Source organism: Gorilla gorilla, chromosome 10 (assembly GCF_029281585.2).
Source record: "Gorilla gorilla gorilla isolate KB3781 chromosome 10, NHGRI_mGorGor1-v2.1_pri, whole genome shotgun sequence".
Taxonomy (NCBI): Eukaryota; Metazoa; Chordata; class Mammalia; order Primates; family Hominidae; genus Gorilla; species Gorilla gorilla.
Genome location: NC_073234.2, coordinates 119995737 through 120022443, shown reverse-complemented (window position 1 = coordinate 120022443; position 26707 = coordinate 119995737). Strand labels below are relative to the sequence as shown.

At 45.6% G+C, this 26707-nt stretch overlaps 1 protein-coding gene across 2 annotated transcripts in view; it reads right to left on the bottom strand.

Moving 5' to 3' along the window:
- CHST11 (carbohydrate sulfotransferase 11) overlaps positions 1–26707 on the bottom strand; it is a 305452-nt gene that overhangs the window by 160639 nt on the left and 118106 nt on the right. For both annotated transcript variants that reach the window (XM_031001002.3, XM_055357865.2), the window contains exon 2: positions 125–210. In XM_031001002.3, the coding sequence (XP_030856862.2) occupies positions 125–210 (86 nt within the window). The remainder of the gene's footprint in view (positions 1–124; positions 211–26707) is intronic.

The window sequence follows — 26707 nt, the reverse complement described above, 5'->3', positions numbered from 1 at the left end:
AAATGCCAGGCTGTGAAAGGAAGTTTTAAATCCCCCAAAGACCACAATTTTGGAGTTTTTAGTATCCATACCCACCAAAAAACAAAAAAAAAATTCACGTGCTGACAGAGTGCTTGAAGCTTACCTGGATTGGGTTGTAGAGTTCCTGCAGGGGGCTTCGGGACCCCTTCCGGCAGCAGATGTCCACACCAAAGGGATTCCTCCGCATGACTGAGGAAAGAAAGTGAAGGCTCATCAGAAATGAGCAACAAAGATTTGTTGTCTGTCAAAGAAAAAGGCGCAGAGTAGGGAAGAAGAAACAGGCAGGAAAGAAAGAGAAAACCAGCTTCTAGCAAAGGAAGATTTCCACACTGTCCCTTCTCCAACAGCACAGCTGCTGTCTGTCTTCCCAACATTCAGGCATCTCCACACCCAGAAGGATCTAAATCATACTAAAAAGTCTCCCCAGCAAGTGTTTTAAGAAAACAGGACAGGCATCTAAAGCTCATTGAAATGAAACCACTTATAAAAGATGGCGTAATGGCTGCTTCAAGACAGCAAGTTCTACCCAGCACCAGGCTTGGTAACACATTTTAAGATTCCGCAGACTTCTCCAGCAACAGTCAATGACCTTTTATTCCTTGTCCCTGGAAGCTGGGCTTCTGAGAATGGGCAGGTCCTTCCCCAGGAGGCTCCTCCCACTGGATAGGTCAGAGGCCCAGCCTCCCCAAAGCCTCTCCTAAATTATGTTACTTTTAGTGAAAATATCAGCATGAAGCAGAAAAGACAAGAGTTTATGATTCCAGACAGAGATGGTACTTACAATTAATAAAAGAGGGGGAACAAGTGAACTCCTCAAACCCCACCAACATTGAAGCCACCAAGAGCTCTTTTTAAATGGCAATGAATTCTTTCTTTTTCATTTTTCTTGTTCACTCTGTGCAGCCCCTCATGCATTACGTAACGCATAGTCATGGGCTTGATCATTATTTGTTGGAGGGAGGAGGAAGGAGGAAGGGAGGGATGAAATGGGGAGAGAGGGAAGGAAGGAAGGAAAAAAGGAAGGTAGGAGGGAAGGAAAGAGCAGTAGAGAGGGAGAGAAGGAAGGAGGGAAGGAGGAAAGGAGAAGGAAAGGGAGGGGAGCAAGTGAGGGAAGGACGGGAAGGGAAGAAGGAGAGAGGAAAAGAGGGAGAAAAGGAAAAAGGAAGCAGAGAAGGAGGAAGGAGGGAAGAAGGGAGGGAAGGAAGAAAGAAAAGAAGGAGAGAGGGAAAAAAGAGAGATGGGGGAAGAATAAATGGGGCTTTCTTCTCAAGTACGAGGCAGTTCTCTTATGGTTTGAGGTGCAACAGTGGCATGAGTGGAACAAGGAAAACTAGATCCTTTCATGAGCCTAAAGAATTCACCTGCTCCACAGAGGCAATGAATGAACAGCAGGACATTCCCTGGAACAGACAGCCTGGGTTTCAATACTGGCTCTACCACTACCAGCTGTGTGACCTTAAGGGAACTACCTAACCTCTCTGTGTCTCTGCTTCTTTGTCTGTAAAATGGGAATGACAGGGGCATCTAACTTCCTGGGTTGGATGTGAAGATTAAATGAGTAACTACTATGTGCAGAATGCTTAAAACTGTGCCTGGCCAAAAGCCAGAGTTTAAAAGTGTTGGTGACAAATTTCAGAAGCTATTTTAGATCCCCCTGGGAGGAAGGCGGGAACTTCTCTATTTGTGGCTATCAAGGGGACTGATGAGGAGTGACCAGACCGCAAGCAGGGTGCAGCTCAAATGACTAGGAGGGCTGGCTGCAGGGGGTTAGCCCAGGGACCTCTGCTTAGAAGTCAATCCGAGGTCAGGAAAGGGAGGAGAGTCATCCACAAGCAGCTGATGACATCTGGAAGGTCTCCGGAGGAAGAACTACTGCTCAGGTGACCCTCCGTTGACTTGTCACTTTGAGCCATGTGGAAACTCTGAAAGTCAATCATCAATGCCCAGAAACAAGATGCCATGTTTTCTCTTTCCTTTTCCTTGACTTCCTAGGGCAGGGGTCAGCAAAATTTTCTGTAAGGGGCCAAACAGTATTTAGGCTTTGCACCCTGCAGTCTCTGTCATAACTCTTCCGCAGGGCCATTGTGGTGTGAAATCCTCCCCAAACGATACAGAAATGAATGGGTGTGGCTGTGTGCCAACAAAACTTCACTGATGAACAGGGAAATATGGGAAAATGTCATCTAATTTTCATGTGTCAGAAAATATTATTCTTCTTTTGAGTTTTTTCCACCAATGAACAAAAATGGGCAATGGGCCAGATTTGGCCCTTGGGCTAGAGTTTGCCAACCCCTGCCCTAGAGAACTGCCCCAGGTCTTCACGGGGTCAGTAGTACAAGCTCCAAACATAGCTACATGCCCACAGTCTTCCCTGGGGAGGAGGGAATCGCAGGCAAATGTCAATACATTAAAGCCATTAGAATTTGATCAGGCTGTACAGAGAAACACTGGTTCTTTGTTCTTCCAGTTGCCCCAAGAAGACGGAAAAAAATTCTATGTTGTGTTTTTCTTTAATTTATGACTTCATTTTTCATTTCCACCAAAAAGGAGGCAAACTGTGAAATGCACGCAAGTTGCCCTTGGTGCACAATGACATAGCAACACTTTGGAGAAGTAAAAATAGCCATAAAACTCGTAAAATTATGCCCATGCCGGGCAAGATTAAATTCTCCCTATGGCGGCAGACGGGCTCATCGAGGCCCATGGCTCCGGGACCGCCGCGGTGAAAACCCTACCATGGAATCCATTAAAAGTCTGCTTTTATGGGGGGCAGTATTATTTAATTGGTTTATTTTTCTAATACAAGGCCTTTAAAATGCTTTGACCGTGTGGGGCCTGAACCTTGGGTTCTTTGCCCACAGCCATCAGCCCTGCCCGTGACTTCACTGGGTGCCATGGGAACCGGCCTTGGCTCCCCAGACCACAAAAGCTAAAGGGGCCTTGTGTGCCTTTTATGGGAATGATAACAACCCCACCATTTCTGGAGTGCTCACTATGCAACAGGCAGTCGGTGCAGTGTGATCCTTCCCACGGTAAAGGAAGTACCTGCATTTTGCAGATAACCTCTCCGCGCCTCCCTCGGCTGCAGGCACTTGGCCATGGTCAAGGCCATGTGAGTGGAAAGGAGCCAAGCTGAGCCTCGAGACTGACAGGTGCTGCCCAACCTGTGAGCTGAGGGTCACCTCCCAACTCAGCTAGGCCAGCAGGCCACGAGGATACAGACCACTGAGTCAAGGCCCACCCCGCCTATCAGGGTGGGAGGCTTGGGCCAGCACTTTATCTCTCCCCAAGAGGAAAGAAGGAGCCAGACGACTCAGGAGGGGCCCAGTGATCTGTGGAAGGATGAGAAGGAGAGTCAAGAAAAGATAAAGTTCCCCAAATCCTCCGTGTCAAGTTCCAAAAACTAGAGTTTCTCAACGTGTGCTCTACTCACTTTCCCCACGATATTGCTTGTTAAAAGAGCAGATTTCTGGGCACATTCTTGGGCTTCATCCCAGAGTTGTTGAATCAGAAGGAGGGGGAGATGGAAGTTAAGGCCCAGGAATCTGCATTTTAATAAGACTTCCCCACCATGGGGAAGAGAGATACAAATTACACTCTTTATGCTTTCTGATTCTTGAGCATCCAATTATAGAATAAACAATTTCCACACAACCTGGCTCCATCTACCTCAGAAGACACTGTAGCATCTACAATAAGAGCTGTAGAACATCTCCTACTGCTGATGTTGTGCAAAGGTTCAGACCCTCCCTAGAAGCTGAGCTCCACTGTACCCTCTCAGGTTTAGACCACAGGGGGCTTTTGGTTTCCAGGGGCCACAAATGACTTCTGGGCTAGTCCTATGCAAATGGTAACAATGAGGACCTACTCTGCTGCCTGGGATGCAAAGGAAGGACCAGCAATTATGCACATGAATATATTCACCCCACATGTATCTTACAAGTGGCGTTAGGGAAGTTTGAGTAACCAAGGCCCAGACGGTGGCAGCTAACATTTAGAGGGCACCAATGCTTCGCCAAGCAGTTCACATATTTAATCCCCACAACAGTCCCATGGTGCAGGTACTACTACCATTCTCACTTTACTGATGAGAATACCGAGGCATGGCAGGGTTAGGTAACTTGCCCAGGTCTCATGACTAGAAAGAGGTGGAGACAGAATTCTGCCTTAGACAGCCCATGGTCTCAGCTGCCACACTGGGTCACCTCTTCACTGACAGGTAAGTCAAACATCTCCCTAGTCTCCTCCTGGCCTGAGACCTGCTTGGCTGGCCACTTCCAGGACAAGTCCAAAACACAATAGGATTCATCAAAATGCTGTGACGGCAAACTATTAATTAATGGTTTCATTACACTCATTCATTCGGCAAGTTTTTATCAAGCACCTGCGACGTGCGGGGCAACTCGCCAGGCACTGGGTTTGGGGATAGAGCCTCTCTCTAACCTATTCATGTTGTTGCTGTGGTGCTTGGCACGTAGTAGGTACTCAAAAGGTTTATGAATGATAGAAGATTTAACACTTCCTTTAAGAGCATCAGAGAGGTTTGGTTCTTGCTATATAAGGAGAAAACTGCCAGTAGCATTAGGCTATGGTTATTTTTTTTTTTCCTTTGAAAAATGAAAGGTCTGATGATCAAAAGCCCCGCAAAAGAAATCCCTGAGGCCCTGAGGACATTTAACGGCAGGCTTCTGCTGTCCACCCCACCCGCTGGGAGTTTTATTTAGCCACAACACTTGCTTTCTCCTCTCTAAACTCAAATCAATGGGATTAAAGATTTTTTTTAAAGAATCTAATTAGCTCAATTTACAGTATGATTTCTTGGACCCAGGAACAGTTCTATATCTCCCACGATACATAAATGAAGCTAAAATTAAACTCGAGCCGCTCGTGTTTGTTTCATTGTAATGAAGAGCACGTTGTTTTCAAGGGGACACTCCATTCCCAGTCTGCTAACTGAGAGCAGCCCACGGAGAGCTGGCTCAGGACAAAGGAATGAAGCCCACCTGGTTCTCTGGGCGACTCCCTGTGACCCCTCTCAGTGCTGCTGGAATGCAGGGGAGATGCTGGATTGTTAATTCAGGTCTGAAGACATAGAACTGAAATACTGTGGGACCCTGAGTAGGAACTTGCCTCTCACGCATGTCCTAAAACCAGACATTCAGAATTCCAAGGGATTTGAGTATAGGCCAATCCCCTCGATTTACAGAAGAAACCCGGAGACCTTACATGCTTGCCTGAACTGCCCAGTGTAGCTAGCAGCAGAACCAGGGACGGAAGTCATATCTCACAAAATAAACTACCACGTAGCGAGAATGTACCATGTATCTGATGCCTGACACAATGCTCAGCCTTTTTCTCACATTGTTTCATTGAATCCTCATAAAAAAACCCTTTAAGTTAGATGTAATAATGATATCATCTAGTCCCATTTTGCACTTGAGAAAACTGAAGCCCAGAGAGGTTAAGTAACTTGTCCAAGATCACACAGTCAGCAAGCAGCAAGGGCAAGTAGCAGATTGACAACCCACGTCTGTTTATTTCCAGCACTGGTGCTCTTCACCGTGCTGTCTCGAAAGACAGTAAAAGACGCTTTTACCCTTACAACTCCTACCATTTTTGGACTGTCACTTCCCTCAACATTTCAAAATGAAGCACTGCTGTACTAAATCACCCAAGTCCAGATGGGTCTCTGCTCCTTCCGCTGGCAAAACAACTCTAATACTCGATTGACTTCGGACACTTTCCAAATCTCCGGACTTGCTAACAGGCTGGGCATGATTCATCTGCTCCACACTCTGAGAGTGCAGAGCAGCAATGCAGTTGCAGAAACGTTTTTTCCAAATGCACAAATTCATGCTGGAACCCTAGCAGTGTGGCCCAGCCCATCTGTCAAGACAGAACAGTGTCTGATTCAACCTCATCAAGTTAGAGGAGTGAGCAATACCCAGCTCCTTCAGAAGGAGCTGCTCCTGCAAAGACAGGCAATTCTGTTTTGTACCTGGGGGACCCAAAGTCAGCCCTCAAAGGACATTAAATCTCCCAGCTCTCCCTCATCCTCTTCTGAGGTCACTGTGATGAAACTAGAGTGGCCAACCAGTCTAGTTTGCCTGGTCCAAGGAGATCCCCAGGATTCAGGACTTTGAGTGCTAAAACCAAGTAAGTTCCAGGCAAACCAAGATGAGTTGCTCACCCAGCAACACCCTTTGGAAGGAGAAGCTTCAACCAGAATTGGATTCAAGTCCTAGTTTTACCCATTAACTAGGCTTGGGACCTTGGGTCAACTTCCTAATCTCTGAAACTCAACTATGCAATGCAGTTAATAATGCCTGTATTATAAGGTGGTAGTGGGAATGAAATGGCACCTGGTCCATGGCACTCAACTAGCCTGGTCCATGGCACTCAAAAACTGTCCATGTGGAAAGCCACAGAGCTGGACCCCACCCCTGGCTCTGCCACCAAACTAAGATCCTCACTTTGAACAAGGTCTCCCTGGGCCTCGTTTTCTCCTTCGTCAGGTGAAGAGGTTCAACCAGGTGATCGCTAAGTCCCTTCCAACTCTAAATTCCTAACTTCCAAACACAGGGCGGTGGGGCATCTCCCTGTAGAACCATGGGTTAAACAAGCCCTAGAATTGCTCAGGTTTGGGGAGTCAAGGTGGAAGGCGTGGTGGGTGGGGAGCAGTGAAACAGTAATTGGTGTAGGAGGAAAGAATCTGAGGCCAGGAGAGGCAGGGAATGGAAAAGCAACACCTAGCTGTGAGAACAATCTCTACCTGGTTTACAATCCACCAGGGTTTTAAAACCCCTGGTGGTGAGGTTTTTATCATTTTCTAATAATAACACAAAAATAGTGACATCCCCTCCAAAAAAAACCTTATATAGAAGCAGAGCTGGTAGTCTGTAGCTCAGTGGGGCATGGGCCACAGGGGTAGCTTTTAGGACAAACTCCTTGTCTCAGTAACCCAGCTGCAACCTGAAGCTCTCCCAGGAGGGAATCAGAGTTAGGGGATCTCAGAGTGGGAAGAATCTGACCTCTAACAGAGGCACCTTGAAGCTCTCCTTAGCAATGACTAACATTATGTTGAGTTCAGCACTGCCAACACTCTCCTTTTATTTTTACTTTATTTTATTTTTTATTTTTTTGAGACAGTGTCTTGCTCTGTCATCCAGGCTGGAGGGCAGTGGCCCCATCTCAACCTCTACCTCCCAGGCTCAACTGATCCTCCCACCTCAGCCTCCCCAGTGCCTGGGACTACAGACATATGCCACCATGCCCAGATAATTTTTGCAATTTTTTTGTAGAAACAGTTTTGCCATGTTGCCCAGGCTGGTCTTGAACTCCTGCATTCAAGCAATCCTCCCACCTTGGTCTCCCAGAGTGCTGGGATTACAGGCGTGAGCCACCATGTCAAGCCCTACTCTCCTTTTAAATGCAAAAGAAGAAACATAGAATCCAAGTGCATTGTTTGAGTTGATTTCTGGAAGGAATACCAGAACTGGAGGAAAGAGAAGAAAAAGCAAAATAAAAGCGGGGAGGGGGGAGAAGAGGAGGGAGAGTACAGAAGCCCGAAGGCTTCTACATCACAATTTGGCTTAGACTTGGTTCAATCCTAAACCGTTCTCATAAATATGAGAGGTAAACAGAAGCCAATAAGTCCTCCCGAAAACTACATCTGAAGCTAATCCACTCCGAGATTTAAAAATACCCAGGAACCACTATCTCTGTGAGATTTCATTTTATTTCAAGGATCCTGTAGCTCTTTGAATCCAAACTCATGTTTGGAGTCTGAGGGTTTCTTAGCCCTCGTCTGGTCACTCCTGCTCATTTGCAGAGGAAAATACTGGGCCCAGTGTGGGGACAGAATGGCCAGATGTCCCACAGCAGGGCTGGAGATCACACCTGGGCCTGGCCAAGCCCCTCACCTGCCAGGTTTGCCCCTCTCTACCTGTCCACTGTCTAAGTGCTCCGTGCATAGCAGGTACTCAGTATGTTTGTGTCAAATGAATAAAAACAACAGATCAAGTGATCTGAGGACTTAACCAAAGATATTCTACTAAAGGGTATCAGACCAAATGACTTACTAATAGCAAATGAACAAAGAAGAGGAGTTAGCATGTTCTCTCCTGAAAAATCCTTCTCAAAGTGCCAATGCTTCCTCAAAGTGGTTTAATTACCTTCTTAGCCAAAGTAGTTAAATCAAAAAGAAAAATTAATATGATATGCTCTCGTGGTGCTGTGATGTGCCTTAAATGAACTCTCCAAGACCCAGTAAACATGAGCCTTTATTACTGTCTCTCTCTATTACTTACCACCAGCCAGGAGGTAGGTGGTATCACACCCATTTTACAGACAAGGAAGCTGAGGCTCAAAGAAGTTAAGGACTGACCCAGCGACATAGCTAGTGAATGTCAGAGTTGGGATTCAAACCCACAAACCTGCATGCTTTCCCCCACTCCTGGGAAATGGGACATGTCACAGCTTACAGATGTTTGGGACTGATAGAGACCAAGCAAATAGGCAGTCCCAAATGTTGACCCGATATCCTCCCACCAATCAGGCCTTCAGGAGCTTTACAAAACATTCAGCATGCTTGTATTCACAAGTGACTTTTCAGGAGCCTCGAAACAGTGAGGTGAAAATAGGGTTCAGCCTAACCTGTCATTCATGCCATTATCAAACTTAAGTTTTCCAACTTCCCATTCCTTCCCTCACCCAGTCCCTCCCACAGGGACAATTCAGAGCCATTAAAACCATTCCCAAATCTCTCTCTCCTTACTGGAGACCCTATAAGCAAATTCACTGAAGAATACTGAGGGATTTGGGGTGGATTTGATTTGAGAATAATCTGAACCTATATCATAGCCATTCCCGTGTCAGCCTCTCCTACTCCAGCTCCTCAAAGCAAGAGCCCTTCCCGACGCCCAGCCTGTAGAAGGTGGTTGTAGAACTAAAGTGAATTAAACTTGGCAGATGAAGGTCAAGGGAGTAAATCTAAGAATTACGTGAATGTGCTTGGTATAGCTTGGGAAAAGACGCAGCTTCATCCAAGAGCCGTGAGATTTACTGACATGGAAGCCTTCCAGTGGGGACTCTAATACTCAGCTTTGAAGAATATACTGTATACATTAAAATATTTACCAGCCAGGAGAAGAGCTGGGTCACCAAATGGAGTCCCCCAAACCAATGGCCCCAGCAGCCAACCCATTCCCTCTTTTACAGAATTCTGGCCCATCTGCAGAAACATGCCCAGACAGCATGCCTACTTCCGAAAGTATAAGATCCCTGTCCAAGTACAAATCAGTTGTCAACCTGACAGGTTAGTGCACCATCAGGCACATCTAAGACAAAAAGGGCCCTTTAGAGACCACCTAGTCCAATGACTTTCACAGAAGGAAAGAGAATGAATCTACGTGGTTAGGGAAAGTATCCTCAAAACTGATTCTGACTGAGCAAGAGAAATGGCAGGACGCAAAGTGCTATAATCTGGATGTTTGTGTCCCCACTAAAATTCATCTTAAAATACTAACCCCCAAGATAATCATTTTAGAGGGTGGGGACTTTGAAAGGTGATTTGGTCATGGGGGTAGAGCCCTCTTAAATGGGATTAGTGCCCTTATAAAAGACGTCCCAAAAAAGACCACTTACCCCCTCCACCATGCAAGGACATAGCAAGAAGGGACTGTCTATGAACCAGAAAGCAGGGCCTCACCAGACACCAAATCTGCCAATGCTTTGATCTTGGACTTCCCAGCCTCCAGAACTGTGAGAAATAAATTTCTGTTGTGTATAAGCCACCCAGTTTATGGTATTTTGTTGTAGCACCCTGAACAGATTAAGACACAAACCTCAAACATAATCTTCCTGGCCAGTGGGGTATGCTGCCCACCCACTGAGAGCATGAGAGACGGGAAGGGAGAAGAGAGAAAGGGAGAGTAAGGGAGAGAAGGGGAAGGGAGGAGAGGAGATGGGAGGGGAGAGGAGGGGAGAGGAGAGGAGAAGAGGGTAGGGGAGGGGAGGAGGTGCCAGGCATTAAAAGATTAAACCACCTCATTCCTAACCCCATTTGACAGGTAAAGAAATGGACGTGCAGGATAGAAGGTGATCTGTCCAAGGACACACTGCTGGCTATAGGCCGAGTTGCAGCTAAAATGACGATCTCCTGATTCCTGGCCTCATCCCTTTCTCCTTTTGCATGTGATTTACATACAAATATATATAGAAAACCAAGACAAGTTTTATTTTAAAAGTACTATCCTTACTATGTGTGACAAACTAACATTTTCTATTGTTCTTTTATGAACTACTAGTCACAACTCATTAAATCCATTTTACAACACACCAATGGGTCATGGTGCATGCTTTGAAAACGCCTGACTCAGATATCTGGAAAGAGTCAAGTCAAGGCCAGAGGTTCCACAGGTGTGCTTTCCAGCCCTGCTGGGGGACCTCTGGCCTTGACTTGACTCTTCCTTTAAGTTCAATTTGAGGGTGCTTATGAATGGAATATGTTAAACATTGATAAAGAGAACTCATGGCTTCCACAGCTAAAATTTCCCTCCCACAATGTTCACCATCACAGTGGATGCCACCACCATGCCCCTAGCTGTGAAGACCAAACAGCGAGGAATTATTCTTAAATTCTCTTTTCTGTCTGCTATGCCCCACCCATCAGCATGTCTCTGTCCTCACGGCCCTGGTACAAGCCATCATCGCCTTCCCCTTGGGCTATGACAAAAACCTCTTAACTGGTCTCCCTGCTGCCACCCTGGCCTCCCTACTCTATTCTCTACCAGCGGCCAGAATAATCTTCTAAAAACGTAAATCAGATCACAACAGCCTTCCTGCTCCAAAGACCTGCCACCATCTTAGAACAAAATCCAAAGTCTTTCCACGGCCCAGAGGCCCCCCATGATATAGCCCCGCCTGCCTCTGGCCCTCCTCCACCATACTGGTCATCTTGCTCTTTCTCCAAAAAACCAAGCATGAGCCTCAGGGCCTTTGCACTCACTGCTCTGTCAGCCTGGAGTCCCTCTCCCAACACCAACAACTGCTCTCTTCTTTACTCTGCCCTCTGACCGCATCATCAGGTCCCCAGAGAGAGCTTCCCTGGACACACTGTCTCCCATGTCCTCACTTCCTCTCTCTCCTGTTCCTCCCCTTCTTTGCTATATTCTTTTTTTTTTTTTTAAGACAGGGTCTCGTTCTCTCACCCAGGCTGGAGTAAAGTGGTGCGATATTGGCTCACTGCAACCCCCACCTCCCATGTTCGAGCGATTCTTGTGCCTCAGCCTCCCAAGTAGCTGGGATTATAGGCGTGTGCCACCACGTCCAGCTAATTTTTGGCATTTTTAAGTACACAGGGTTTCACCATGTTGGCCAGGCTGGTCTTGAACTCCTGGCTTCAAGTGATCTGCCCGCCTCAGCCTCCCAAAGTGCTGGGATTACAGGCATGAGCCACTGCGCCCCGCCTGCCATATGCTTCTTCAAGGCATTGATTCTCTCCTGTCTTTTTATCTTAAATGCTTTATTGGCTGTTGTCTGTTGCCACCAGGAGACCCTAAGTTTCATGAGCAAAAGGACTTGGACTGTCTTGTCTATCACAATATCCTCGGTTCCTAAAAGGGGCCTAAATTCAGGGCTGAATGAATAAATGAATGAATGGAAGTGCCTTTCCCAAAAGACAGGAAACTAAACCGTTTTGAAATACAGTCACCCCAGTCCAAGGTCTTCTAAACTTTCCTGATAAGAGTCATCCGAGGTACTTATTTAAAAAACATATATTCCCAGCCCTTCTGAATCAGATTCTCCTACAAAGGGGCCTGGGAAGCTTCAAGCTTGATGAGCACCCCAGGGGATTTGTATCTTGGAAGAGTCTGGGGACGCTGGATCAGCTAGACATGAGGAACAGGCGCCCACATAGACAGCGCACATGCAGGCCATCTGGAGAAGAGGAGGGGGAGAAACTGTGCCAGATGGGGCCAACGAGGCCAGGGGCCTGGGCGTAGGTACTTACAAGGGTCATGTGGCACCTAATAGCCAAGGGACGGGCCAGCCAGGGTGAGGCATCTTCATTTATTTATTTATTTATTTAATTTTGAGACAGAGTCTCGCTTTGTTGCCCAGGCTGGAGTGCAGTGGCGCCATCTTGGCTCACTGCAGCCTCCTCCTCCCGGATTCAAGCAATTCTCCTGCCTCAGCCTCCCGAGTAGCTGGGATTACAGGCATGTGCCACCACGCCCAGCTAATTTTTGTATTTTCGTAGAGACGGGGTTTCACCATGTTGACCACACTGGTCTTGAACTCCTGACCTCAGGTGATCCGCCTGCCTCAGCCTCCCAAAGTGCTGGGAACTTTAAGTCATCCCAGAAAAGGATTTGAGGCCAAACCGAGGAAGCATTCATTTGATTCTGTAGTCAAACTAGAACCCTTGAATAAGTTCTTCAAGGCAAGAAATAATACAACTGCAGTTTTGCTTTTTTGTTATTGTGATAAAATACACATAACATAAAATTTACCATTTTGACCACTTTTAGGTGTCCAGGTCAGTGGCATTAAGTACTTTCATATTCTTGTGCAACTATCACCAACTATACATCACTTTGTACTTATTAAATAACAACTCCCCATTCCCGTCTCTCTTGTCCGTGGTAACCCCCATTCTATTTCCTGTCTCTATGAATTTGAATTTTTTTTTTTTTTTTTGAGACAAGGTCTTGCTGTGTCACTCAGGCTGGAGTGCAGTGGTACAATCTTGGCTCACTGCAACCTCTGCCTTCCAGTCTCAAGCAATCCTCCCACCTCAACCTTCAGAGTAGCTGGGACTACAGACACAGGCCACCATCCCTGACTAATTTTTGAATTTTTTTATAGAGATGGGTTTTGCCATGTTGTCCAGGCTTGCCTTGAATTCCTGGACTCAAGCAATCCACCCACCTCGGCCTCCCAAAGTGCTGGAATTACAGATGTGAGCCACCAAACCCAGCTGAATTAGAATATTCTAAGTACTTCATACAAGTAGGATCATACAGTGTCTGTCCTTTTGTGTCTGGCTTTTTTCACTTAGCGTAATGTTTTCTAAGTTCAACCATGCTGTAGGATGTATGAGAATTTCCTTATTCTGACATATTATTATTCTGAATAATATCCCATCATACATACCACTATCCATTCATCCACTGATGGGCATTAGGGTTGCTTCCACCTTCTGGCCACTGTGACTCATGCTGCTATGAACACGGGTGTTCAGGTATCTATGCAACTCCTGGCTGCAGTTTTGCTTTTCAAGCTGTTTTGCTGGGACATGGAGCAACACCCTGAGGTGGAGCCCAGAGGCTGCTGGTGAGCAGGTTGGCTGGTGGCCTCCAAGTTGGTGCTGTAAGGATGGCAGGTGGGCAATGGAGCATGGCTGTCACGTACAGAACTTTAGAACAGTGACCTTAGGTCAAACATCGCCGGGATGGACTTCAGTCAGCTCTCACTTAACTAAGTCTTAAAGCTGTTTGTGAGCCCGAGGCAGGCAAGGAAGGAATCAAGACATAAGGAAGCCACCTGGGTGGGTCTGGTCTTTGGCGGCAAGACATTGGAATGAGCCAGTCTGTGACTCAAGTCTGGGTCATAGGCTGCAGGAACCCACTCAGAGCAGAGCTCAGCTCTGAAGAAAGCAGCTTCAGCCTTCTGAGGCTGTAACCCAAAAAGTGGCTTGAGAAGGTGACCCCAATATTGTTTGAGATGCCAAAATTGTTTTCTTAAAAACCTAGGATGATTGCAAATGAAGTGCAAAAAATGTCCAGAACTGGTAAGTACATAGACACAGAAAGTAGACCAGCAATTGCCTAAGGCCAGGGGTGGGGATGGCAAGTGACAATAAATAGACACAGAGTTTCTTTCTAGGGTGATGGAAATGTTCTAAAATTAGACTGCGGGGATGCTGTACAGCTCTATAAATATGCTAAAATTCATTGAATTCTACACTTCAAGTGGGTGAATTTTACATGTAAATAGTATTTCAATAAGACTGTTTTTAAAATAAGTATAGAGATGTTTAAGAATCAACCCATAATATTAATATTTTCAAGATTTTGGCCTCTTTGAATAGATCTACATTGCAACACAATATGAAAGACTTAACTGAACAATTTATTTGATTTGAAATTTTAAGCTGAAATCTAAGTTTATATATAATACTAGAGCATTTTAAAAACCTAATCTCCTCCAGCCCAGGCGACAGAGTGAGACTCCATCTCAAAAAAAAAACAAAAAACAAACTTAATCTCTAACAAATTGAAGAGTCTGAAACAATAAATAAATAAATAAGTAAATCTTAAGATTCACCATATTTCTAAGTTTGAGGCATTAGATTTCTATTATGTAAATACTTGAGCCGGGCAGGATGGTGAACACACGTAATCCCAGCACTTTGGAAGGCTAAGGCGGGTGGATTGCTTGAGCCCAGGTGTTCAAGACCTGCCTGGGCAACAGGACAAAACCCCATCTCTACAAAAAATACAAACACCACCAAGGTGTGGTGGTGCACGCCTGTAGTCCCAGCCACTGGGGAGGCTGAAGTGGGACGACAGCTTGAGCCCAGGAGGTTGAGGCTGCAGTGAGCCATGATCCTGCCACTGCACTCTAGTCTGGGCAACCGCTTGAGACCCTATCTCAAAATAAATAAACAAATGAATAAATAAATGCTTGTTCATTAATTGGGCAAATGAAGTATTCAAAAATAACTGTAAATAAGATGACATTTTAGATGCGATTTAAATTGTTAATCAGAAGATTAAGTGTGTTAAAGGACCAAATATTAATTAAAGGCCACCCTAAATGTATCTGTTAAAGGCTTATGAATAGAAGAGTAAGATTCTAAATTTAAAGGCAGCTTCCTAGATTTGTGAGTTTAATTTTATTAGAAGCCTTTTCTGTATACCACTGTCATCACAGTGACATGAAAAAGACCTCACATTAACAGAGAAGATAGTTAATAGGAATTGGCATCTTCAGGCTGGCCTAAGGGGCGGAGGGTGTGAGTGTCTGGGGTAAAGGAGAACCAGCCCCTACCCCAAACCTCAGCATAAATTGTCCCTGAAAACCCCCACAGTAGTAGAAGAACTTTATTGCTGAGAAACTTAAGACGCTGTGGAAAAAACTCAGTTCAAGGAATTGATATTGGCAGTTAACCTGGGGAAGTCCTCATAAATTACATTTTATGTTCACTTAAATAAAACAAGAGAGACAGCACTGCAACACAGATCATATTAATTACATTTTACACACTTCAAATGAGTAATTATAAGCCTTATACGTTTACTTTGCATTTATCCTTCCTCGCCTGCTGAAGAATGTTCCCCTTTCCCTGCAGTTTCCCTGGAACGCTTATACATTTATTTTGCAGTGAGGCAGAAAACATGCCAAAGTACTTTCTTCCCTGCCTGGCGCTCCAAGTCTGATTTTACAACCTGGACACGTTGATGTCTGCCTCTGGGGTTCCCCCACGGCTTCAGAGACAGAGTAACATAGCTGCTTGAGAAAGGAAATAGTCCAGGTAACCTTTATTTAAGCTACTCAAGCATGGCGGGGCATTAACTCCAAACCTGCCTCCTCCCCTTGAGTCCAGAAAGCTGTTTAGCTCTGCCCAGGATAATCTCACACTCACACAGTCTTCACACAGCCTGACTGTGCCCCGCAACCCCACCTCACTCGGGCAGGCATCTCGCCCAGGGCTCCAGTCCCTCCCGGCCACACAACCTTTTAAAAGCCCAAGGGATTTTCGCCCATTCTTTGTCCATCTCAAGAGCACCTGGGCAAACCCTGAGCCTACCCAGGCTTCTGCTTTCTTTCCCTTTTCTCCACTCTTGTCCTAGAAGGCAGGAACAGGTCCTGGCTATGACCATGGTACAGTGGACTGCACAGTGTCCCTCCCAAATTCATATCCACTAGGGACCTGCAACCATGGATTGCAGTGTACAATCCACTGTGACATGCTATGACCGTGATATAGTGGATTGCACAGTGTCCCTTCCAAATACATATCCACTGGGAACCTCAGAAGGTGACCTCTGGAAATAAGAGTCTTTGCAGATATAATGAGTTAAATTAAGTGAGGTCAGACTAGTGTCCTTATGAGAAGAGGAGAGGACCCACAGAGACACACACAGGGAAGAGGGCCATGGAAGACAGAGGCAGAGATTCAAGTGATGCAGCTACAGGCCAGGACATGCCTAGGATTGCTGGGAGCCACCAGAAACCAGGAAGAGGTAAGGAGGGATTCTTCCCTAGGGCCTTCAGAAGGAACACGGCCCTGCTGACACCTTGATTTTGGGCCTCTGGTCTCCCTTTAGAACCGTGGGAGAACAAATTTCTGTGGTTTAAAGCCACCCAGTGTGTGGGAATTTGTCATGGCAGCCCTAGCAAACTGATACACATGGGTTCCCATCTTGTGTGTCCTTGACAATATACTCAATCTCTTGGCCTCAGTTATCTCACCTATAAAATGGGGAGAACAATTTGCCTACCTAGTAGAGTTGTTGTGGGGACTGAATAAGTTCATCCATATCACGTGTTTCGAGCAGGGCCTGGCCCAAGGTAAGTGCTCAATAAGCCATAATTAGTTCCCATTTCTAATTGTCCACTCCCTTGTCTTTCTAATTATTTGAGAGTATCTCAAAACCCTCTTCTATTCCAACCCAAAATCTCGCTGTTTTAATACATACACATTAATCAGTGGACACACAATTATTTCACAAATCAGAGAGGAGCTGTTGCACAGTTAACAGACAGAAGGCGTTGATGACGTATGCTGGAGGCCTAAGTGCTTTGGCATTGCTGAAGGTGAGTACGAGGCAAGTGCAGGAGGCTGAAGTGCGGCTGTTGAACAAGTACTGTGAGCATCTTTTCTCCAGAAGCAAAGATAGCTGGAAAGACGATCTCTCCCCCAAGGAAAGGCATGCCTGCAGTAACAGAGCTGGGGCTTCCCAGGCAGCATCCATGGACCAAAACCCCTATTTCATTTCCATATTTTTAAGAGTTAAAGAGGGGATTAGCTTTTTAATTGTTCATTCGCATTATTTTCTTCTGACATTTTTCTGGCACAAGATGCCAGCAGAGAGAACACTGATTTAAAAAATCTCCCCACGTGCACTGCATTACTGGAGCCATGAAGATGTTTACACCCTTCAAATCCAGCAATTTCCCTCTTGGGAAATTACACCGAGGGATTAATTCAACAGAAACTAAAAGATGGACGCGCAAAGATGTTTGCTATAGAATTTCCCTTCTAGTGGCCAAAAATTGGAAACACTCTAGGATATGAACTATCATTTATGAAATTATTCCTATAATCTTGGACCAATCAAAAAATGCTACTGTTATTAAAATAACATGAAGACAGGAAAATGGAGTTTAAGTTAAATTAACCACTTAAACCGCTGCTTTAAGTTAAAGCAACAGAATTCAAAATATTATGTGGGTCGGGACCTTGGTTGTGTAAACACACATACACATATAAAAGACGGCATATGAAAGTGAAAACAGGCAGGGCATGGTGGCTCACGCCTGTAATCCCAGCACTTTGGGAGGCTGAGGAAGGGGGATCACCTGAGGTCAGGAGTTCGAGACCAGTCTGGCTAACGTGGTAAAACCCCATCTCTACTAAAAATACAAAAATTAGCCAGGCATGGTGGCATATACCCGTAGTCCCAGCTACTGGGGAGGCTGAGGCATAAGAAGCGCTTGAACCCGGGAGGCAGAGGTTGCAATGAGCGTAGATTCTACCACTGCACTCCAGCCTGGGTGACAGAGTAAGACGCTGTGAAAAAAAAAAAAAAAAAAAGAAGAAGAAAGAGAAAGAAAACAACTTTGTTAAAATAGAGTACTTTTTACACTTTCTTTCACATTGTATAGTATTCTTCCCACTAAAAATGATGACTCAACATAATGCCAGATCCAAATCAACTCTAAGTGTTAGAGATGCTACTGAAAATCAGGCAAGTTCTAAACAAAGAGTTGGAATTTCCCCAACAAAAACCAAACCATTATCTATCTGCAGCCACTGATGTGAATATTTTCACTCAAGGGATCTTTGGACGGGGTGCGGTGGCTCACGTCTGTAATCCCAGCACTTTGGGAGGCCGAGGAGGGCGGATCACTTGAGGTCGGCAGTTTGGGACCGGCCTGGTTAACGTGGTGAAACCCCATCTCTACTAAAAATGCAAAAATTAGCTGGGTGTGGTGGCAGGTGCCTGTAATCCCAGCTACTCAGAAGGCTGAGGCAGGAGACTTGCTTGAACCCAGGAGGCAGAGGTTGCAGTGAGCTGAGATCTCGCCACTGCACTCCAGCCTGGGTGACAGAGTGAGACTCCATCTCAAAAAAAAAAAAAAAAAAGAGAGAGAGAGATCTTTGAAAACTGAGAGCACAAGGCATTTGTTTAATTTCTGCATATTTTAGGAATATAGGATGCTTAAGTATAACTTAAGTTGCTGCCATCAAGAAGTGCTGAAGGGGTAAGGGAGATAAAAGCAGGTGCCAGAATAGATCTGAAAATGAATAGGGGAGGCCCCAGACAGGGGCAGAGGGTGCACACGTGAGCTTTGGGGGAAGCTAGGCTGTGTGTCAAGTGTGGTTGTTGAAATATGGTCAGAGGGAAAAGGCCATTGGAGCTGCATCTGATGAAACACGCCCACGGTCCCCCAATCTCCCTCACTCCCTGCTTCCCTTCTTGTGAATCCAAGATGCAAAGCTGAGCCCCATTCCATAGACCCTCCAAAGATATGGAATGGGATAAGAATGATCCCAAGGAGGGGAAAAAGAACCAAAGCCACTGTAGTGGTTTCTCCCCAGGGAAATCCAGGGAAACACTCACAATTTTAAGGAGGGTTTCATCCTAAAGTAAAGATAAAAAAGTGTTATGACAAAATGGAGAGACAAGGTCCCACCTTTATCCAGAAAGTAAGAAAACCATGTACAAGATTTCTGTTGCCTTGATAAGCAGGAAGGCATGGCCCCAGTATACAACACATAAGTATGTGGCTGCACTTAGATATTAAAATTCCCTCCAAGTTGGCCGGGCAGGTCTATTTGTGCAGGCAAATTAAAAAGCTGTAAGACAATAAGGTGTCTGCAAATGGTTACAGCTACAAGAGGATATGAAGCTATTTGCATGTCTGTCTCTAGGGGAAGCAGCCAGATGTGTTAGAAACAGTTCCAGTTCAGAGCTTGCGGCCACCTGTGAGCTGGGTGACTTGGGGAGAAGGAAAACAGGTACAAGCAGAAGACATTTGGAGTTCTGGCTCTATACAATGCTGAATGCCAGGCAGGCACTTCAGTGAAAGTCATTTTATATAACCCTCCCTTCCTCACTACCATCCCGAGATGTATTATTTATATCATACAGATGAGGAAACAAGTGCAGAGAGGTTCTTGCCAACAGTACACAGTTAATAAATGACAGATCCTCTAGGGTGATACAGGAGGGAAATGTTTGTTATCTCTGAGTGTTCCCAAGAGTGATTGGCCCCATGAGAAGGGCGTGCAGAGGGGACGTGAAATGCACAGAAAGAACTTAAACTCCAGTTGCATCCCTTAGTAAAGATAATAACATGAAAACAGGGGCCTGGGGTTTAAGTAACTCAGTAAAGGTAATGGGGCAGGGGCAACATATCTGTCTGACACATCTGGTCAAAATGCTGACATCAAAGTCTTCAAGCACAAACACACGCACACACACATGACTACCCCAACGCTGATTTCATTGCTCAGGAGCAGAGCACTGTAGCCAAGGGTAGGCTCTAAGGGTGTTAGAATTCCTGCCTCAAATCCTGGCCCCTCCACTGGCCAGCAGTGATCTTCTGCAAACTTCTTAACCCCCTGCATCTCAGTTTGCTCACCAATAAGATGGAAATAATGAGAGAACCTGCCTGATGAAGTTATTAAGAGGAGGACATGAGCGGAAAGCGCTGAGTGCATTGGCTGCCACAACTCTCAGGCGCACATTTCCATATTTCAATTTCTCTCAAATAAGGATGCATCCTACAATCATAGTCTTCTTAGACTGGATGAAATAAGGATATAATGATGCTGCTGACGATAATGACATAGTGCATCCCTTACTTCCTTTCCACCTCCCTCCATCCCATCCCCATCCCCATCTCAAAGCCCAAACTCCTGGATGGAGTGTTTGTTCTCAACTTCTCTTCCTTTTTCTTTTAATTTGCTACAAGTTGAATGCTTTGTTTTCCAAGCCAAGACAAATCTCCTCAAATTCAAATGTCAAAGTGCCACAGCATCAAAATGCCCTGTGCCTTCTGAGGCTGCACCCAAAGAGAGGGCTTGCTAAGATGCAGGGAGGCAGCTCCAGGGTAACAGGCCCTTTGAGACCACCTGTGCCCAAGCTACTCCTCACACAGCCAAGGTCACTGCCCTGGATGTCATGAACAGCTGGGGAAGTCTCTGTCAGGTTAGACAGAGGTAGTGGGTCTTCAGCAGTACCCAGAAAGACCCTCCCCACCCTCCTGCCCACCAAATAACTGCCTCAGCCCTCGCTGAGGCCAGAAATCCCAGGCATGTTCCTTTAAATCAACGGTTTCCAGTCACTCTCCAATGTTTGGCCACTACATTAAATCATAACCGGCTTTCTCAAAGTCTGAAAAACTACAAGAAGTTGTGTGGTTCAAATAAATAAATAGGGATAAATTTTTCTCAATTATCAAGCTTTCTCCCATAAAACTTTGTTAAACAGTTGACACAGTTGTGCTTGAATCATATACACAGATATATATATATATAAACATAGATAGTACTAATATCTCAACAAATATTAGTATGTCATGAAGACTTCCAGATATCTGCCACCTGGCCAAGCTTGAGGTTGTTCCCCCAGCAGAAGCTAATGAAAGTCAACACCCTAAAGCTAATGAAGGCCAACACCCTTGGGATCAGAGTCCAAAGTCCACAAGGGTAAGGATGCAAGAAGCATCCATTTATCAGAGGTTCTACTCAGAAAAGGCTGATGGGAGAAGTAGCTCCTGCATGTCCAAGGTCAGGAGTTCAGGGACAGAAATCAGGACAGAATAGGAGGGCCAGAAAAACACCAGAAAAGGTGGAAAAGGCACTCAGATTTTTGCCTTTCACTTTGTGCTAATCTCAATAAACATCAATATTCAAGGCTTCACTTGCTTTTCACGATGAGTGTATTGGAACTGAAAGTTCTAAGACAATTATAAGAAATATGAAAACCCAGGCTAGGTGCAGTGGCTCATGCTTTTAATCCCAGCACTTTGGGAAGCCAAGGCAGGAGGATTGCTTGAGGCCAGGAGTTCAAGACCAGCCTGGACTTGAAACCCCGTCTCTACGAAAAAAGAAAACAAGAAATATGAAAATTCCCCTTCCTTCCAACTGAAGTATGGAGCCTCAGAAGACTGAGCACCCATTTCTTGACAAAATCCTCCTGGCCCAGCTATATCCTAGAAGTAAATTACAACAAGTAGAGAGAAAAAATTGGGCTCCCAAACTTCCAGGAAGCTTTGCATGGGGCACAATCCTAGCTGTTATAGAGGTTGAAAGTTAAGTTACATATTTTTCTACCATTCTCTGATTGTGTCTGACATACTGAATATTCATTTATTTTTCATTTAATTTATCCATAATCGACATGTCTACCATGCATGAGGGCTTAAAGCTCCACTGAAATAAATTACATCCCATGGTATTTAGAAACAGGCAGCCTAACATCTAATCTAATTGACCTAATTAACCCTTTTCTTAAATGCCCATGCTTTATTATATCAGCCAGAGCATACAGTGAACGCTTTTGGCTTTATTGTGGCTGAACAATATTAGAAACTTTAGTCAAATCCAGAACCCAATCTTTAGTTTCAATTTCCTTTCATACTCCAGCTCAAGCCTGAAATCTTCCTTTTTGTAAACAAAAACCACAAAAGATATTCTATCCCCCATTCCCCAAATGTAGGGGGAAAGTCACAAATGAAGTCTGGCTTCGATCCCCTAATGAACTAGCTGAAGGGCCTTGAAAGCAAAAAGACGACGCTTTTATTGAAAGTTCAGGCCTTTTTCTTCAAATGTCCATTAGAATAAAAGGGACTGGTAACTTAGGGATGATCTTATGTGATCGTTGTCCACAGTCTTCAATTATAAGCAATGATTCTGTGTGCTCCTTGATGACCAAAGCTGGTGGAGAGTATGGTAATTAACCCAGATGATTCAGAAGCAGCAGAGGATCCAATGCATCACTTCTGGTCATCTTGATACTGCTAGACCTTAGACATTTAGCTTTTATCTCCAATTACATTTTGGCTTAAACAGTTATTCAAATTACCTTCCATCTCTGGGATACAAGCTGGTTGGGTGTAGTGGGGCTACACAATTAGAGCGGGCAACAGATTTAAAGCAGGCAATGTGTGGATGTGCCCTCCCCTGCCGGGCTGCTGAGGAATACACCCCGGGGAGAGGGGCAGCGCATCCACACATTGACAAATGAAAGTTACCCACGTTACAATGTATCATTCTCTTGAAATTTCATTTGAGATAAAACAGTAAGATAGTAGCCCATTTCTGACATGGGAATGATAATAATGAATGCCTGTTTCATTGTCTGTTCCGACATGTGCTCCACACTCATCTTCAGTGTCCCTCACTTTAAAGATGAGAAATCCAAGGTCAGGGAGGTTAAGTGATGCCCCCAAGGTCACGAGATCAATCACTGGCATCTCCACTCTATTGATGCAACAAAAATGGAGGCTCGGCAACATCAAGTGACTTGTACAGGGACAAGAGCAAAGTGGTGGGGCAAAGACTTCAACCCGGGTAAATTGGACCCAAGTCTAGTCTTATTCCCTCTACACAACAACTGCCTCCCACATGAAGGCTAAAAAGAAAGAGCAGGTATTCACTGAGCAACCACATGGTACTAGGAGCCCAGGAATGGAGGAGGGGAAACAGACCCAACCCTCGCCAAGCTTAAAGGGAAAGCAGAGCTTCTGCTCTTCTTCAAGCATCTCTCTCTCATTGCTTAAGGGTAACAAGGAAACAGGGGCATGTAACCAAGCCCCTTGATAAGTACCTGGGCACCTTCTCATGGCTTCTTCTGGTCAAAGACAGCATCAAGTTGCTTTTTGTATCTCCTACTTTGAGTAGGACCAGGCCCAAAATAGGCCCTCAACAAACATTTTGCATTAAGTGAGTTAATTAATCCAGCTTTGAAGCTGAGACAATTTCATGTCACAAGAGCCTAACATTTTCCTAGCTTTTACCTGAGAACATGAGGGGTTTGGCTCTCACATGGCAGTCTATCTCCAATTAACACTGTTGGCTTTTCACGGCCTCCTCAAGAATTCCTATCTCTCTATCTCCAATTAACACTGTTGGCTTTTGCCTCCTCAAGAATTCCTGTCTCAGAGAGCTTGCCGAGTGCTTTCCACGGCTTACATGTGAATCACTTTTCACACTGCAAGGACAGTGACTAAATAGTATCAGACAGGACTTAGGGATTCTGGGACAGAATAAACCACGCCAGAAAGCCGATGACTCAATTCTCCACTTTTCAACCCGTGCTGTCATCCCAGAGAGACAGCCAACAGACCCAGCGCTCTCATCACAATAGAGGCAGGGGGTTCTGAAAATGCAACCAGAAAGATAAAGATCTTAGGAAAGACACTCAAACAGAAAGATCTGCTCAGAGCCAAAGATTGATTCTACCCAAATGCAGGAAAAGAAAAATGGAGAAGTCACCAAATCTATAAATGATTTTCGGAAGAATATTCAATTCAGGAAAACTTATCGTTAGGTGTATTATATTACAAGGCATCTAGTTCAACGGAACTCGGGGTTCAACGACTGGGAAGATCCGAGCAGTGGCAAGTCAATGGGTCTGGAGACCAGGAAGTCAGTGATGGGCTGAGATCCTAACCAGCAATGTGACCTCAGGTCAGAACCACCCCCTGTTGCTGGGTCTTGATATCCTCATCTATAAATAAGGGGGGATTCAGTCTATATAAGATTCCTTCCGGCTGCAAAATTCACTACTTCTGCACCTCCCAGTCCACTCCCTTCTACCGCTGTGAAGTTCACCAAAATTCCACTGGCACCGTGCTCCAGCCCTGAACAGGCTGGCTTTTGTGGACTTCCCTCAGTGCATGGTAACCACAGAAATAAACCCAAATACACCAAAAAATGTAAAGGGGTCGTGAGTGCTGTTATACTTATGAAGTCAGCAGTGTGAAATGTATAACAAGATTGTCTACAGATCTTCTGTTGACACGTGGTAAGAAAAATCTCCTCTTAAGTATAAAAAGGCCCATTTGTCTGGTTCTCAACCAGATCGGTCTTGAGTCAGCGGCATTTGAAACTGGAGCCCCAGTCATAACTGTGGGCTGCCCTTACCCGACACACACATAGGAGGAAAATTTGGATTTTTCACAGATATCCTCTATTCTGCCATGGGAGCCTAGGAAAGCAGGGGAAGTTGCCCTTGGCATTGACCAGACAATGAACTCATCATCCTGCTTCACCCAGAAATAGAAATGAAGTGTTAAACATAGCTCACTAGTGTCTGCTTCAGCATTACAGACTGAAGTTAAGTTGCCTAAGAAAGTACAGAGTGGGAATGCTTACTTAATCCATGATAATGTAGCCTACCACCCCGATAATCCCACCACCCCACTGTCATCTGAAAGCACTTATTAAGCACCTAGTGTGTACACAGCCCTTCTTTCCTGGAGTGTTCCAAAAACAGCTCTCAAGTTTGGGCTGCATGAACACAACGTGAATGTACTTCATGCCACTGAACTGTACACTAAAAATGGTTAAAATGGTAAATTTTATGTTATGTGTATTTTACCATTTTCTTAAATACCAAAAAAAAAAAAAAAAAAATGAAGGGCTGCAGCCCTCAGATACACGAATCATACCAGTGCAAAACAGAAACACTCTGTCAGGCAGATATTTCCAGCACGTCCCCAAAGTGTCTGGGGCTGATGATAATAACCTTTCCCCTGGCCCTGAGTGACCATGGTCTTTTGTTGAAGCACCCCACCTGGAGCCTTAGACTGAACCCACAGTCATTTCCACCCCTCTAGAGTCTTAGTACCGAGGTCCAGGGATTCTCCAATATGAATGTTCCTGGCACCCTCACCCCTGCAATGCCACCACCCTGCATGTCTTCCTCAGAGCACTGTCCCCACCCGACATGGCCTCATCCCTGTCCCCAGTTCCTCCTCCATCCCTTAATGGCAACATGAATGTTGGAGGAACGTGAATGTCCCTCAGGGCAGCCTGGGGTGGTGTCAATGCAGATTCCTAGGCCCTCAAAATCCAGATCCGGATTCAATAGGCCTATCTCGAGGCCCAGAAATCTGCCCTTCACGTTCCAGGTGATTTTTAAGGATTTGGGAATGAATTAAAGGCCCTGGCTAAATGGAAGTGGGTGGTTGACCAAATGCAGCCTTCTCCTGGGCTTTGGAAATGACCAGAGACTGCAGCCATGGGAGGTGCTCCCAGTTCTTGCTCTCCAGTTCAGAGCTCTTCTCTGAAGAACTTCTCTGAAGACTCTGTTGCTCTTCTCCAAGTTCTGTGAGGCCCCTGACCAAGTCCTTGAACAAGTAACAGGCTCATATATATGGTTCTGCCACCTTTCCCTTTCTAGTGGATGGTCACCCGGAACCAGAACTCCCAGATTCCAGGCCCAGCCCTTCACCACACATTTTGCATCACTGCACCTCAGTCTTCCCCTCTGCAAAATGGGCCTGCTAATACCTGCCCTGGCTTCCGCTAGGCCCACTGTGTCAGGGATTCCAGCCCCTGTTCTTCCAAGCGTGTGACCTTGGGCTCCTTAGGTTTCACCTCTCTGGGTCTCAGCTTCCACATCTTGAAAGCAGGAATAAACACAGTACTTAGTTCATAGAGTTCCTGGGAGGACACAGTAGGCTAAGGCAAGAAAAGCTCTCCTGCCACTGAGAAGCACAGTGAATACTTAACGTGAACCACCATCATGCCCGTGAGTAAGTTGACATGGATATACTGTACTTGGGAGGGAACAGGCATAAGAGAGAACAGTTCTCACACTTCTATTTTAGAGACCAAAGCTCATGCACACATGCCACCCACCCACCCGAGGGCCATGTTTTGTAATCACAGGGTGGGTGGCATTCGTGCACGAGCTTTGGTTTCTAACAATAGAAGACAAGAATGAATTTTGAAGAAGCTAACCCTTTTATTTACAATGTTGAGTTCCTCTACTCCCCAGGCAGAGACCAAGGAATACCCCGATTAGCAATTTCTGAGCACTGCCAAAGTAGGAAAGGGCAGGACGGGCCCTTCTGATGAAGCAGTGGCCTCCAACCCTGTTGCCTGCAGAACAGCCTCCTTCAGAAGAGGCCCACTCTGTGGCTCGGCATCCTTTACCCTGACAGCTGGCTCATGCAGGCCAGGCTGCAGCCTGCACTCCACCCAACCCCACAGAACAGCACCTGCTGGCCACTCAGCAGCTCACTCAGAACACACCCAGGAAATTTCCTTCAAACGGACAGATGTTCCTGCTCCCAGGCCTTTCTTTGCCTATCAGTTGTCTAAGTTAAGACCCCCTTCACCCGGATTATCACAGAGGACTCGCGGAGGCCTTCCTGGCACCCTCATCCCTGCAATGCCACTACCCTGCATGTCTTCCTCAGAGCACTGTCC